Here is a 12,344-nt window from a genome sequence, read left to right as displayed (position 1 = left end):
GGACAGTTTCGCTTCCACCTATTTAATCCCAGACATGAATGTTGCACACTGACTTCCAGTTATATGGAACTGAACACAACTTCAAATGTCATCCTGTCTTTTTACTGGAAATCAAGGAATGTCTAGCATTTAGTTAATATAAGGCTTCTAGTAATAGTGTGTGTGTGTGTGTGTGTGTGTGTGTGTGTGTGGGATGGGTGTGTGTGTGTGTGTGTGTGTGTGTGTGTGTGTGTGTGTGTGTGTGTGTGTGTGTGTGTGTGTGTGTGTGTGTGTGTGTGTGATGGGTGTGTATAAATGCCTGCATGTGTGGTCTATGGCTCCTATATATTTTTAATTAGCACTGTTTTAGCTAGTTATTGCAGTAATGACTTTCAGGTCCGCCTGCATTTGCAGAGACACAGCACTTTAAATGAATTTGCTATTAATAGTGCAACATTAATTTCCATAATTTTACATCTCTCCGTGTAGACCTTAATTGTAATACATTGAAGACTTTTATCGTCTCTGTTATCATTACCACGACTATTATTGCGGTACAATCAGTGTAATTCTATGTTTTATTAACATTGACGGTAAAATATTTATCCTAGCTGCTAATGAAGACAATGGTTTGAAAACATACTACAGGGGAAGATTACAGTGTTGAATTTTGCACAAAGTGGTTATTCTAACGACGAACATTTGGTTTGTCAGCAGCAGCCACATGGCAGAATGGCAAATAAGATGCTAACTTCTGTTCCATGCTGAGCGCTCGTTCTCTCTTCATTTAACCAGTATTTACTCAACTTTAATGCCAAAATAATGAGTCCTTTAAATGCGTGTTTAATTACGCCCGTCTCTGCCCTCTCTCAGGTTTGGAACTGCCGTTCATGATGATGCCCCACCCCCTGATCCCTGTCAGCCTGCCTCCTGCGTCAGTCACCATGGCAATGAGTCAGATGAACCACCTCAGCACCATCGCCAATATGGCCGCCGCAGCGCAGGGACAGAGTGCCCCTTCCAGAATGGTGACATCAGTGATTAAGGTAACACACGGTGCCGCTGGCTCTTTGCCTTGCGCACATTTTCTCATCAGTTGTATTGGAGGATGGGGCTCCGCTGCATGATTGCATGATCCCATAATAGCCTCGGATAGACGAGAAGGGAGGGGACAGACAGAGGGATGGGGGAGAAGAAAAAATGGAGGATCGCAGCATTAAAAGCCTGCGCTCTGTGCCGTTAGAGTAGCGCCTTGACAGTCGCTGTAGCAGCAAGTGTCGGCACGAGAAGCTGTTTTCAGAGCTGTTGGCTGCCAGCTGGGTGTAGTGTAATAGCTGTGGATGTGTGTGTTTGTGTGTGTCTGGAATTGTGTGCGTGCGTGTATGTGTGTGTGTGTCGCAGGAGCGGGTGCCTGACAGTCCTTCCCCTGCTCCCTCTCTGGAAGATGGTAGGAGGCCGGGAAGCCGGCCCTCATCCCAGCGCAGCAGCAGCGTCTCCAGCTCACCCGCACACACCGAGAGCTCCTCCGACAGAATGCGTATGTCTACTCCGTCTCTCACTCTCTTTTGCTCCCTCCCACTTCTGCTCTGCTGTCCTCTTCTACTCTTTTCTCTGCACACAGCCGCATATTAAGAGTCTGCACTTGAGCTAAAAATGCACATTGTCACGAGAGATGTGTGTCCCTCTTCTCATTCCTCTAGTTTTTAGCAGATGAAAGACCTATATATATATATATATATATATATATATATATATATATATATATATATATATATATATATATATATATATATATATAATGTTTCCTTCATCTTGTGTCCTCATATACTTCCTTGTTAAGTCCTGTACTGTGTTGGTTCTCCAGTGACACATATGTGATCACTATACTGTTCAGCCATATGTATATACTCATTATCAGTTCTCAGTAAAATGGTAAACAGCACTAGCAAATATATCCACTATGAAATTCCATCATTTGCAAAATAAATGTTTTATGGAAACAAAATACCCCAAAATACACAATCTTGTCCTTTCCTTATAGTCCTTTCACTAAGTCTCAAACAGAAGCCGCACACTCCTATCTCCTAATTGGAATACCGTATCAATAGACCCATATCACATCTCCATCAAGCGTAGATTAACGATAAGGAAAGTTTTTTGGACACGGTGTCTGTATTTAAATAATCTTTATTTAGCTGTATCAAGCTGAGAAGTCATTTGCATGTGCTTTCACACAAGCATTTGAGTTTTTTTCCCCTCCTAATCTATAGTAGAACTCCCACTCCATCTTTGGTGTTGAGTGTCATCTTGTCCTTCACCAACACAAATCCAAATTATTCATTCTACTTGTTTTTTTGTTTTTTTTCCCCTCGTTTTCACACATTCAGAATCCAATCACCACTGCATTTTAAAAACAGTGGTGACGGATCCACTTGCTAGACGGAGCAATGACAAATAGGGGGGGGGGGGGGGGGGGCGGTTGAATAACTGGCCGATTGATTTGGAGACAAAGTTTACCTCAAATCAAACAAATGAAAGCCAAGGACATATTCACCTTCTCTAGCATAAAGCACTGCCATAAAGTGCAAATCATTCTTCTTTAAAAGATGTGTTTTTTTTTATTGGTTTTTTATTCTGAAAATATGACCGTAAGACCATTTTTTGTGTGGTTTTTTTTTCCATGTGAAGCGATTCATCAGAATGGGCTCGCCATGAACCAGGTTCTGTTGGGTCTTTCTCCCAGCATCCTGCCCGGCCCCAAGGAAGGTGACCTGGCTACTCATGACATTGGCCATGATGTTAAGAGAATGCACTCTGAGAAAGGTCAGCATTTTATTGTATTAAAAACTGTCCTGTTCTTTAATTATCAGGTGATGAGTCACATACTTTACTGTTGGTTGAAATAAGCATCTATAATATGACATGGTCAAATCTGTCAGTCAGTCCTGAAGCTGTATATTGTATTAGTAGTTACTCTGACAACTGGGAACTCTGTAGTTATTATAGTGTTTTATTATTTTATTGAACATGAGGCCACATACAGTTTTCCCAATAACAGCCCTTTGGGAATGTGTCACTCTTATAGTACAGCAGTTGACTAATCACTACAATTTCAAGCTAACAAAGAATAAAATCATACTTTCTGTTTGTACATTTATTTGTGGAACATTTGCAACAACTAGTTCCTTTTCTTTATACTTTTATGTACAGCATCTGCCCTAAAGTCCCTGTGATGGATATTAAAGTAGAAACAATAATCTATAAAAATGGCTGCACTGATATAAATGTACAATTGGAAGTGTCCAAGCTGTACTGTTAACAGAATTGAACCAACGCCTTCTGATCAATCGAGCGTTCAGCAGCGCTGTGGTATCATTTTGTGGTTTCTCAAAAGCCACAAGTTACTAATGCTAGTAAAATGATCAATTACCAGTGTTGTACAGAAAGGATAGTCTCCACAGTGTGAATGAGTGAAATGGCTAACTCATTTCAAATGAAAAAAAAACATCGGATTTTAAGATGTCTGACAGCTATTTATTTGTGTTGTGTTATTATTAACGGTATAGTATCATCTGCCCAATTATTATTTTCTTTTCTCTTTGTTATTTTAAGCAACGAACCAATTTGAAAAATTCTGCCTGCTAAGGATTAGTGCCAGGGAACTCAATTGAGAAATGTTGTGGAAATATTTATTTACCAGCTCGTCTAATGTAATACACAATTCAGAGTGAATCCTAGACCTCTCTAATTGCAATCACCCATCATCATCAGCATCCATTTTGGAGTAAGACAATATGTGTAATCGTATTGTTTTTAGATTACTGTTTGCTTTCCGTTTATTATTAGCCAGTTAAGTATGCTGGGTTGGTGAAGGGGGAAAAGGAAAGAAAGCGTGCACACACAGGCATTTGGATTAAATACGAATCGACTTGAATAATAGATTTGAGTATTCTCAGATGGCCAAGGGCCTGGGGTGGGGAATTTGTTGGCTGGGGGTGATAATGATATTAAAGCCACTGTGGAAATCACTAGCATGCGTGTTCCCTGATGGATCTGTCCGGCGAGGAGGGACTGTACCGGACCTGCCCATAGATAGTGCAAGCTTGTGAAGCAGAGTAATTAGCATGATTATATGAATTTACAGGTCAGGATGTAGGTGTGATGGGTGGAGAAATGCACAGATGTGTTTGGTCCTAAAATTCTTTTCTGTTATAGTGCACCCACTGCATGTCTGGCTAGACTCGACGGATGTTCTCGCTTGTATATGATAATATTATCATGATACCTGTCATTCCTCGGGATCCTTTGCTTGTATTTTTCCCCAGCAGTGACATATCGGCTTTGTATAAAGCTTCTTTTTTTTTAAAGCAAAACATGCACACACACACACACACACACACACACACACACACACACACACACACACACTCCACCTTTTTAGATGGCAATTGAGCCAGATTGGTCTTGATTCTCTCTGACTGGGAGAAAATCCACATTGTCTATTTGTGTTACCATTGCATTACCATTTAGATGCCCACCATCCCTAATATGTCACACAGCTTGATTAGAATTCAGGGCTCTCTAACGTGCACGCCAAAGGTCTCAGGCTGTGGAAAACATTTTTATAAAATAATCCATTAATGCAGAGGAGTGCAACTAAATTAGTTACCAATTTGCTGAGCATGAATTAATGAACAGAGCTTCTCCCGGCTCCCAGAGTTGTAATTTTCATAATAACCCCAGACCTTTATTTGGCAGGTTGTTTAGTTTTTTCGTTTGAAGGTTTTCATTAGTCTAATGAGGACTGTGCAAGGGCGAGCAGTCAGCACAATTTACATGAGGAAGCTATCATAATAAATGAGGCAATTTGAATAACACGCACAGGTTTATGCCGCAAGATAAGAGTGATTGTGCAGCCAGATCTAGAGGTAATCAATACATTAAACCAACTAATAACCGAAGTGAAAAGAATAAAAATTCATGATAGATATATTGAACTGTAATGATATGATACATGATGCATTAGATTAATAAAATTAATGTAGCTCATTGTTATATGGAGGGTCAATGGCTAGCTTGGCTTTTGTTTATGATGGGCCCCTTTTTAATTAGGGTTGTTCATCGGATCAGTTTGTTTAGACAAATGAGATTACATTCCAATGGTTTAATGGTATTTCTCCACTTCTTTAATCTTTATGGTCTTGGCAGGGCATTAAATTAATTTCATGCGCTATACTTCCAGGGCCGTGTAAACGGTTACATTCGAGGTTGTAAAGAGATGACACAGACAATACATGTATGTGAAGTATTCTTTATATTCATCTGCTTTATTGAATGAAATGCTAACACATTATATGGAACGATAATATATGTAAGGTAATAGTATTATACGACACACTGTCAGCATATGGTTTAGCCGGCAGATGTACCAATTCACACCAAAGTGAAGTAAAAAGTAAGCGGAGTAAAAAGGAAATCTGTCAGAAGCGCTTTTGATAAACCTTGAATCATGAAACAGCAGGTAGCTGACAAACAAGGAAGCCGAAATGTACTAAAGGTTTGGCAGCAAAACTCATTTCTGACATCAAACATTTAACATGGATCCTCTCCTGGGGGAAGATGCTCATGAACACATGCCCACATGGGATGGGCAGGCACATTGTGGGGTACAGTCCTTACTAAAGGGGACATTTAAGCCATAAGTAGTACTACAGTGTTAGAATAAATGCAACAACAGTAATACTGAATATGTATGAAAACACTGAGGACTTTGCAAAGTGTAAATCGCAGGACAACTGAGGTTGTGCATGTGAAAGATGTACAGGTGGGTTTACTGTACATGATTGCACCCTACGTCACAATCAGCGAGAGGTAAATTCCGTGAGGCATGTTGTATCGACAGTGCAGCCCAATGAAACTAGCTATTAAGATAATACCCATCTCGCTTCAGTCTGCTGTGATCTCTGTTCTCCTTTCTGCCTGATCTGCTTTGTCTATATAAAACCTGGAATTAGGAGCTTATTCATTCTGTCTATGGTGCTCTTGTGTGTATTTATGCTAATTAACTTTTAACTAAATTAACGTTTATTTCTTTAGACTTGCTCTGTTAATAGTGCACAGTTAAATCTCTTGTGTTATTACTAGTTTTACAATCCAATACAATTCAAGAATACTGTGGTATGTATGTATGTATGTATGTATGTATGTATGTATGCGTATGCTTATATACATATATACATATATATATATATATATATATATATATATATATATATATATATATATATATATATATATATATATATATATATATACGCATACGCATACGCATACATATATGCATACATACATAGAGAGAGAAAGAGAAAATAAGAGTGTTTCAAATGGATCTATTGTCACAGGTCTGTATTTACCAACATATGTGGAAAAAAATGGTCATTCTGAAGAGCTCAACGCACAAAGCAAGATCTATAAAGACATGATTAGAATTTGGTGTGGTAGATCTTGACTGGCCTGCACAAAGCCCTGGCCTCAACCCCATCCAACACCATTGAGAACAAGAACAGAGATTGCAAGCCAGACTTTTTCATCCAGCATCAGTGCCTGACCTCACAAATGCTTTAATGGATGAATGGGCAAATATGTACACACACAGAGATTCATACACAGCTGTATATACAGTATGTACATTTATAGCATTAAAACTAGAGTCATGACAGGAAGAGCTATTACAAGCTCCTGCAGACAAAAACAGGAAATGTCATAATGGATGTTGTAAAGTAACATTTACTTCCTGTTCACAGATGACTTAAATAGATTTATCTTTAAATTGTGTGTTTTTTTTGCTTGCATATGATTAATTACGGTGACATGGCAGTAAGATTAAAGGAACTAATTGGATATAATCTTTTTGACTGTGACGCTGCTTGTTTGAAAGAAGAGCTCATGGCTTTGTCCAGTTCTCCATTGGGACCTTTCATTTCTTTGAAATCATCACCATACACCAATTCAGAGAATTCAAGTCTTAACATCTATTCATTACTCAATGCCATGACTTTTTTTTTTACGGTGATCATCAAAAAGTTTAGCTGAAGTTTAAGTGGTAAACTTTGTAAAATTAGGACTAAGAATCCAACAAAGTTACTTTACTGTAAATGTGTATTATTTACAGGCAGGGGAATATTATAATAACAACTCTATTGTGTCTCCCTGTGTTGAATTGTAATTGTTTCTTAAACTACGCCTTATATTTGTCATTGAGTCCCCCCTACCAACACCAAAAAAAACGCAGCTCATTGTGGTGAAGTTAGGAGTGCTTTACTGTAACCCAACCTCTCTATTGACAGCTCATTGTGCCTTTGGATTCGCAGGAACTGATGCGTACAATCAGCCGCGGTATTCGGCTCTAAATGTGCAGTGAATAATCACATTTGATTTGTGCGAGCTGACAGGCGCTGGGATGCGGTCAGATGAATGAGTAGTACTTAGATAATTTGCCAGCTGGTCAGTGAATGGAGAAGCATGTGTTAGCCATTAAATGATTTCATGAAAGAAAAAAAAAACAAAAAGGAAAAAGAAAAGAATGACCTTTTCCTCAAGTACATCAAAAGATACAGAATAAAAGTTTTTATTTCTCTTGACCTGCTTTTATAGCCGAAATCAAAGTAGAGATGCGAGGCATGATAGAGTAGAAGGGTGTAATTAGAAAGCACCGCGTTCGTGCTTTGCTTTAAGCCGGTCATTCTGTTCAGTGTGTATAATGCAGGCAATTATTTCAGGTTGTGCTTTGCATGGTATCATGCTTAAAAAAATTGTTTTCTGTTATGTATTAAATTAGACATGTACAAGCAATAAAGGAAATCTAATAGAACCGGATATAATGTGGTGTAGTGTAGCAATGGAAAATCATAGCTGATTGTTTTTTATTCTGATAGGCTTTTTTTGTCTCCTTGTATTACAGCTTCATTTCCGTTATAATAGAGCATTTAAAAAATAAGTGTGCTGATTTCACTTATAGCTTATCGTAATTTAAATATATATTGCGTCCGTTCTGTAATACCTTTTGCTCTTTAGTAAGATTTCTCATAACACTATAGACTTACTGTGTACTAATCACAAGTTTCACATGAAGATTTTAACTAAATGTAAACATCGTACAGGATATGATACGTTTGAAATATTGCATTAATATTTAGGTTAATGTAAAAATAGTTTTGATGTTGCAGGAATATAAACTTTTTGAACATTTTAGGGAAAGGGTCTGAAGCAATGCCTGAAACCACATGAAATGTAGAGAAATCTGTGATCTATTGTATAAGTAATTAAGAAGTTAGGTGTTAATTTTCTCTTTTAAAAACTTAGGTCACTTACAGCAAACTTACGGTTTAGGTGTTTATTATCAGCTCACGCTTGTCTCCTTTCGCTTCATCAGCTATGCCTGCATTCAAAGCATGTTTTCTTTTGCCTTTTTAGTGTCCTTGCCAATCTGGCTTCAGAAAAGCAGCGGATGGAGGTTTGTGCTGACTCTGCTGACTTTCCGTAAGACAAAAGGCTGGATCATTAGCCATAAGGAGCCGAAATGTGACTTGGCAAGCAGTCAGGGTTTATGATCAAACAACTTGTCAGTGTGTCCTGTCCAAAAGAAAGGGTGCAAAAAAAAAAAAAAATTCAATAGAGGATCAATCAAATTTGCGAGCGATGTAACAAATAGTGCTGATGATGCAAGATGAGAAATTCCCCCCCAGGACCCTGCAGTTCATTTGGATATTTGCTCTCCTTCTTGCACGATCCGGTGCGTGACACCACTGACTGCTAAATTACATTTCATCAAAAAAAGAAAAGGTGGCTGTTTTAGGCATGTTGAAAAGAAAGAGGTTCTTTTTAATCTTTGAAATGCCTTAAAAGTGACAGGATGCTTTCCCCTGCCAAGATGTAAGGCTTAGACAGGGAGATAAATATGCTGTGGTCAGCTAAGTGTATCTAGTGAGCGGAGAGGCAAATTTAATAATGTATTATCATTCACTGGCGAAGGTGAAATCTCCTTGTCCATCACGAGATGCCGGGCTGCTTCATGTTACCCTTCATTTCAATAGAGAACAAATGTGTTGCAGAGACACGTGCACTCACAAAGGGGTATGTTTTTTTTTTTTCTTTCTTGCCACTCCTTTGGGGCTTTTTTCCCTTTTTTTCCCAGTATTACTAAAAAGTCAGACATTTGATTTGCGCTTTTTTTGTCTGAATGAATCCTCCTTGTGAATTCTAGGGGCATATCTGCGCATCTGGCAGTAAGCAAATGCACACTGCTGTGAACAAATTTAGCTGCTTGCCCTTGGACAGATGAAATGTAACAATTAGCAAAACCTGTTTCTTTTTCATCGCTAATTTGCGATGCAGAATACCAAACACGGCCGAACAACTGTCTCAAGAAGGTGAACTTGACCCTGGCGTCCTTCCTTCTTTTTTTTTTTTTTTATTTATTCCCGCTTATTTTCTTAGCAAGTGCGGTCCACATAGTGTGTCTCTGATTGTCCTGCTTTACGTTACTATTTTGTAAACAACCATTACGAGATGTCACCAAGACAACATTTTACTGAGATAAACAACTGTAAATATACGCCGCACACACGGAAAGCCGTGTTTCTTCTTTGTACTGCTATCTGGAGCCCTATTAAAGTGTAGCCCTGCCAGGCACTCAGTCTAATAGAGCTCTCTTATCATGGTGCTGAGTTGGAGTTGACTTGCAGACATGGTGAGTCAAGCCTTTAAATTCCGACTCTACTGTAATTATAGTCTGATACTTAAGGCTTTTTATATCCTTTCACTGTGAAGTAAATCAGTCCTAATAAAACAGAATGTGGGGTGTAGGCAAACCTGCTGGAAGACTAATTCTCGGCTCTCTTATGGCTTTACTTGTGTGTTTTAAAGCCTGCCTAAGTATTCCAGTCACCTTGACTTTGCAGCAGCCGAAAAACCCCGGAGAAGCTGTTGCTTATCCACCCAACCCCAGCCTGTCAATTAGGTGTTTAAAAATTAATCTCTTTAACTGGAAACACCATGCCAGCTTTCTTCCATCTGTAAATGGAGTGTTATTAATTCAAGCAGCACAAAGCCAGCGCTATGAATAATATTATCAAAACAGATTTCCACACGTTTAACACATCGCCCGCTTTTTAAAACCCCTAAGTATTTTTATAACTGTGAACCAGGCGCAAATGGATTTGCATCCATTTTCGCACACTCATGCTAGAAAAAGCGAGAGCGAAGTCAGACTCGGGCTTCCTAAGCCCCGCTTTTACTAAAGTTTACATTTCTATTTACTTTTTTTTTTTTACTTTCATCTTTTCATCCTTTTACAGGCCACTCTGTATGTTGAGCCAGGATTAGCACCAGACTCGGCTATAGAGCGAACACAACAACATCCTCGTTCCCTGTAGGAATGCAGAGCAATACAATGATATTAATATGTGTGCTCGTCCTCTGCGATGCTGCTGCAGTCACCATGCCATTGTTCACTCGCCATTGCCATTGTTCTGCATTCCAATTTTCGTTGAATGTTTTCAACTCCTGTGAAATGTTTGAAATCCTAACGCTTGATTTGTGTGTAACATACAGCAACCATTAACACCAAGATCTTTTTTTAATCACAAAATATATTACAATAAATAATGATTACAGTTAAAATATAGGTGATAAAGCCGAAAATCTCAATCAGTGGTCTAAAAAGAGCATAATGCTGCTTTGTCTAATGATAAATATCTCTTTGCTAACAAAACAACTCAGATTGGGTGTAAGAGGCCTGAGTCTGACCCACTCTCAGTCTCTCCAGCATGAATATGTGAAAATGATTAGATTCGAATCCACTTGCAGCTGGTAATAAAAATATATATTTTTCTATTTTTCTTTTTCTATTTTAAGTGGTAACACTATGAAATGACAAGGCTGCACTATTATTAATTTAGCCATAAGCACAAACACAAGAAAATGAGTTCAGTGTTTTAAAATCTGATTTAAATTACAGGGTCAGTGATAGCTTAGCATTTGAGTTGATTGAGTGCCGCCCTTGAGCTACTGAGCATGATACATAACCCATAACTACTTAACTAGAAAATTGGATTTTGACTTCAGACACTTTGAGTAACCATCGACGCACAGATGAATGAATGTAAATGATTGGCAGCAGAAGGACGGAGGAGCCACACCAGGTGAAAGTAGCAAATTGAGATTATTAGCTCACCAAGAGAATTGTTTAGAGCCAAAGTGCTCTTTCAATAGCATAAAGATTGAAGATTATTACTGCACTGTATGTTTTTTCGCTTGTAAAGTTTGTGTACTGATTAGCACGCGCATGTGTTCAGGTGGGTTTCCTCCTGGTTCTCCAGTTTCCTTCCAGCTCCTATGAACATGCCTATAGATAAAATGGAAAAATCAAAAGGTCCCCATTTAAACTTTCCATTTTATCTATAGGCATGTATCTAATGATTATAATCTTCCATCTCTGTGGTATTAACGAGCCTTTTTGTTGCATTTTCTTTTTTTCTTTTTTTCAAAAAGTGACCTCAAAGCTTGCAGCCTGAATCACTTTCCTTTTTCTTTTCCTACTTTCCCAGAGTCTATAATTCATTCCATTTGCAGACTTAATCACTGCAGTTCCCAAATTTGTAAATAAGAACAGCTATTCAAAATTAACAGACAAACAATAAAACCCTTGAATGCATTTGCTTTTCAAACATTAGAGCCAATTAATTTGCAAGCATTTGAGAGCACTAGTTATCCAGCCTGCTTTACCTTTTTTAATTAGGTTACACAACCCTCTCGCTAACATCAATTGGGTGTCTGTTTACAAAAAGGGGGGAAAAAGTGCACCGTGTAGCAGAGCGGGCCTGCTTTCGCCGGAAAACTGTGCTTCAAGGTGCACTCTCATAGAAAACAAAAGCATCACACAGGGGGTTGGTTTATGCCTGCATTACAGGCGGTCAAGCCTTTAATCCTCAGTGGTCTGGTAACGACATATCGTCTGCATTTATTACATGAAGGAGCACGATCTAAAGGAGGAAAAGAAGGGAGGGGGTGAAGCGTTGACTTTGAACAAATGAACAAGCTGACCTTTATGCAATAAATATGACAGGGGCAGTATAAAAGGAGGAGACGTCTTCTTCAGCTTCGATGTGCGTCACAGACTTTCGATATGGACGTTCTGTTTTTTTTTTTTTTCAGGTGTTTCTGTCCCACCTTGTGTCACCTTGTGGCATACAGTATATATGTGTCTGCCTCATAATAATAACATTTGCAGAGTGCTTTTGATTACATTCGAAACTTTCACCTTTTCTCGTCTGCATCTTTTTTTTTTTCTTGGTTTATTTTGGGTG

At 38.6% G+C, this 12,344-nt stretch overlaps 1 protein-coding gene and 1 long non-coding RNA gene across 5 annotated transcripts in view; one reads left to right on the top strand and one right to left on the bottom strand.

Annotated features, from left to right (window-relative positions):
- dachd (dachshund d) overlaps positions 1–12,344 on the top strand; it is a 118,772-nt gene that overhangs the window by 86,124 nt on the left and 20,304 nt on the right. For all 4 annotated transcript variants that reach the window (XM_083537016.1, XM_083537018.1, XM_083537015.1 and 1 more), the window contains 3 exons: positions 853–1,025; positions 1,381–1,516; positions 2,668–2,802. In XM_083537016.1, coding sequence (XP_083393142.1) covers positions 853–1,025; positions 1,381–1,516; positions 2,668–2,802 — 444 coding nt within the window. The remainder of the gene's footprint in view (positions 1–852; positions 1,026–1,380; positions 1,517–2,667; positions 2,803–12,344) is intronic.
- LOC310723809 lies at positions 4,384–8,707 on the bottom strand. Its single transcript, XR_014532790.1, has 2 exons — positions 6,301–8,707; positions 4,384–6,199 (listed from the first exon to the last, which is right to left on the bottom strand). It is a non-coding gene; the product is annotated as an uncharacterized lncRNA (long non-coding RNA).

The sequence above is a fragment of the Silurus aristotelis genome, assembly GCF_946808225.1.
Source record: "Silurus aristotelis genome assembly, chromosome: 3".
NCBI lineage: Eukaryota > Metazoa > Chordata > Actinopteri > Siluriformes > Siluridae > Silurus > Silurus aristotelis.
The sequence above is the reverse complement of the archived record's forward strand: the minus strand, read 5'-3'. Positions and strand labels throughout refer to the sequence as shown.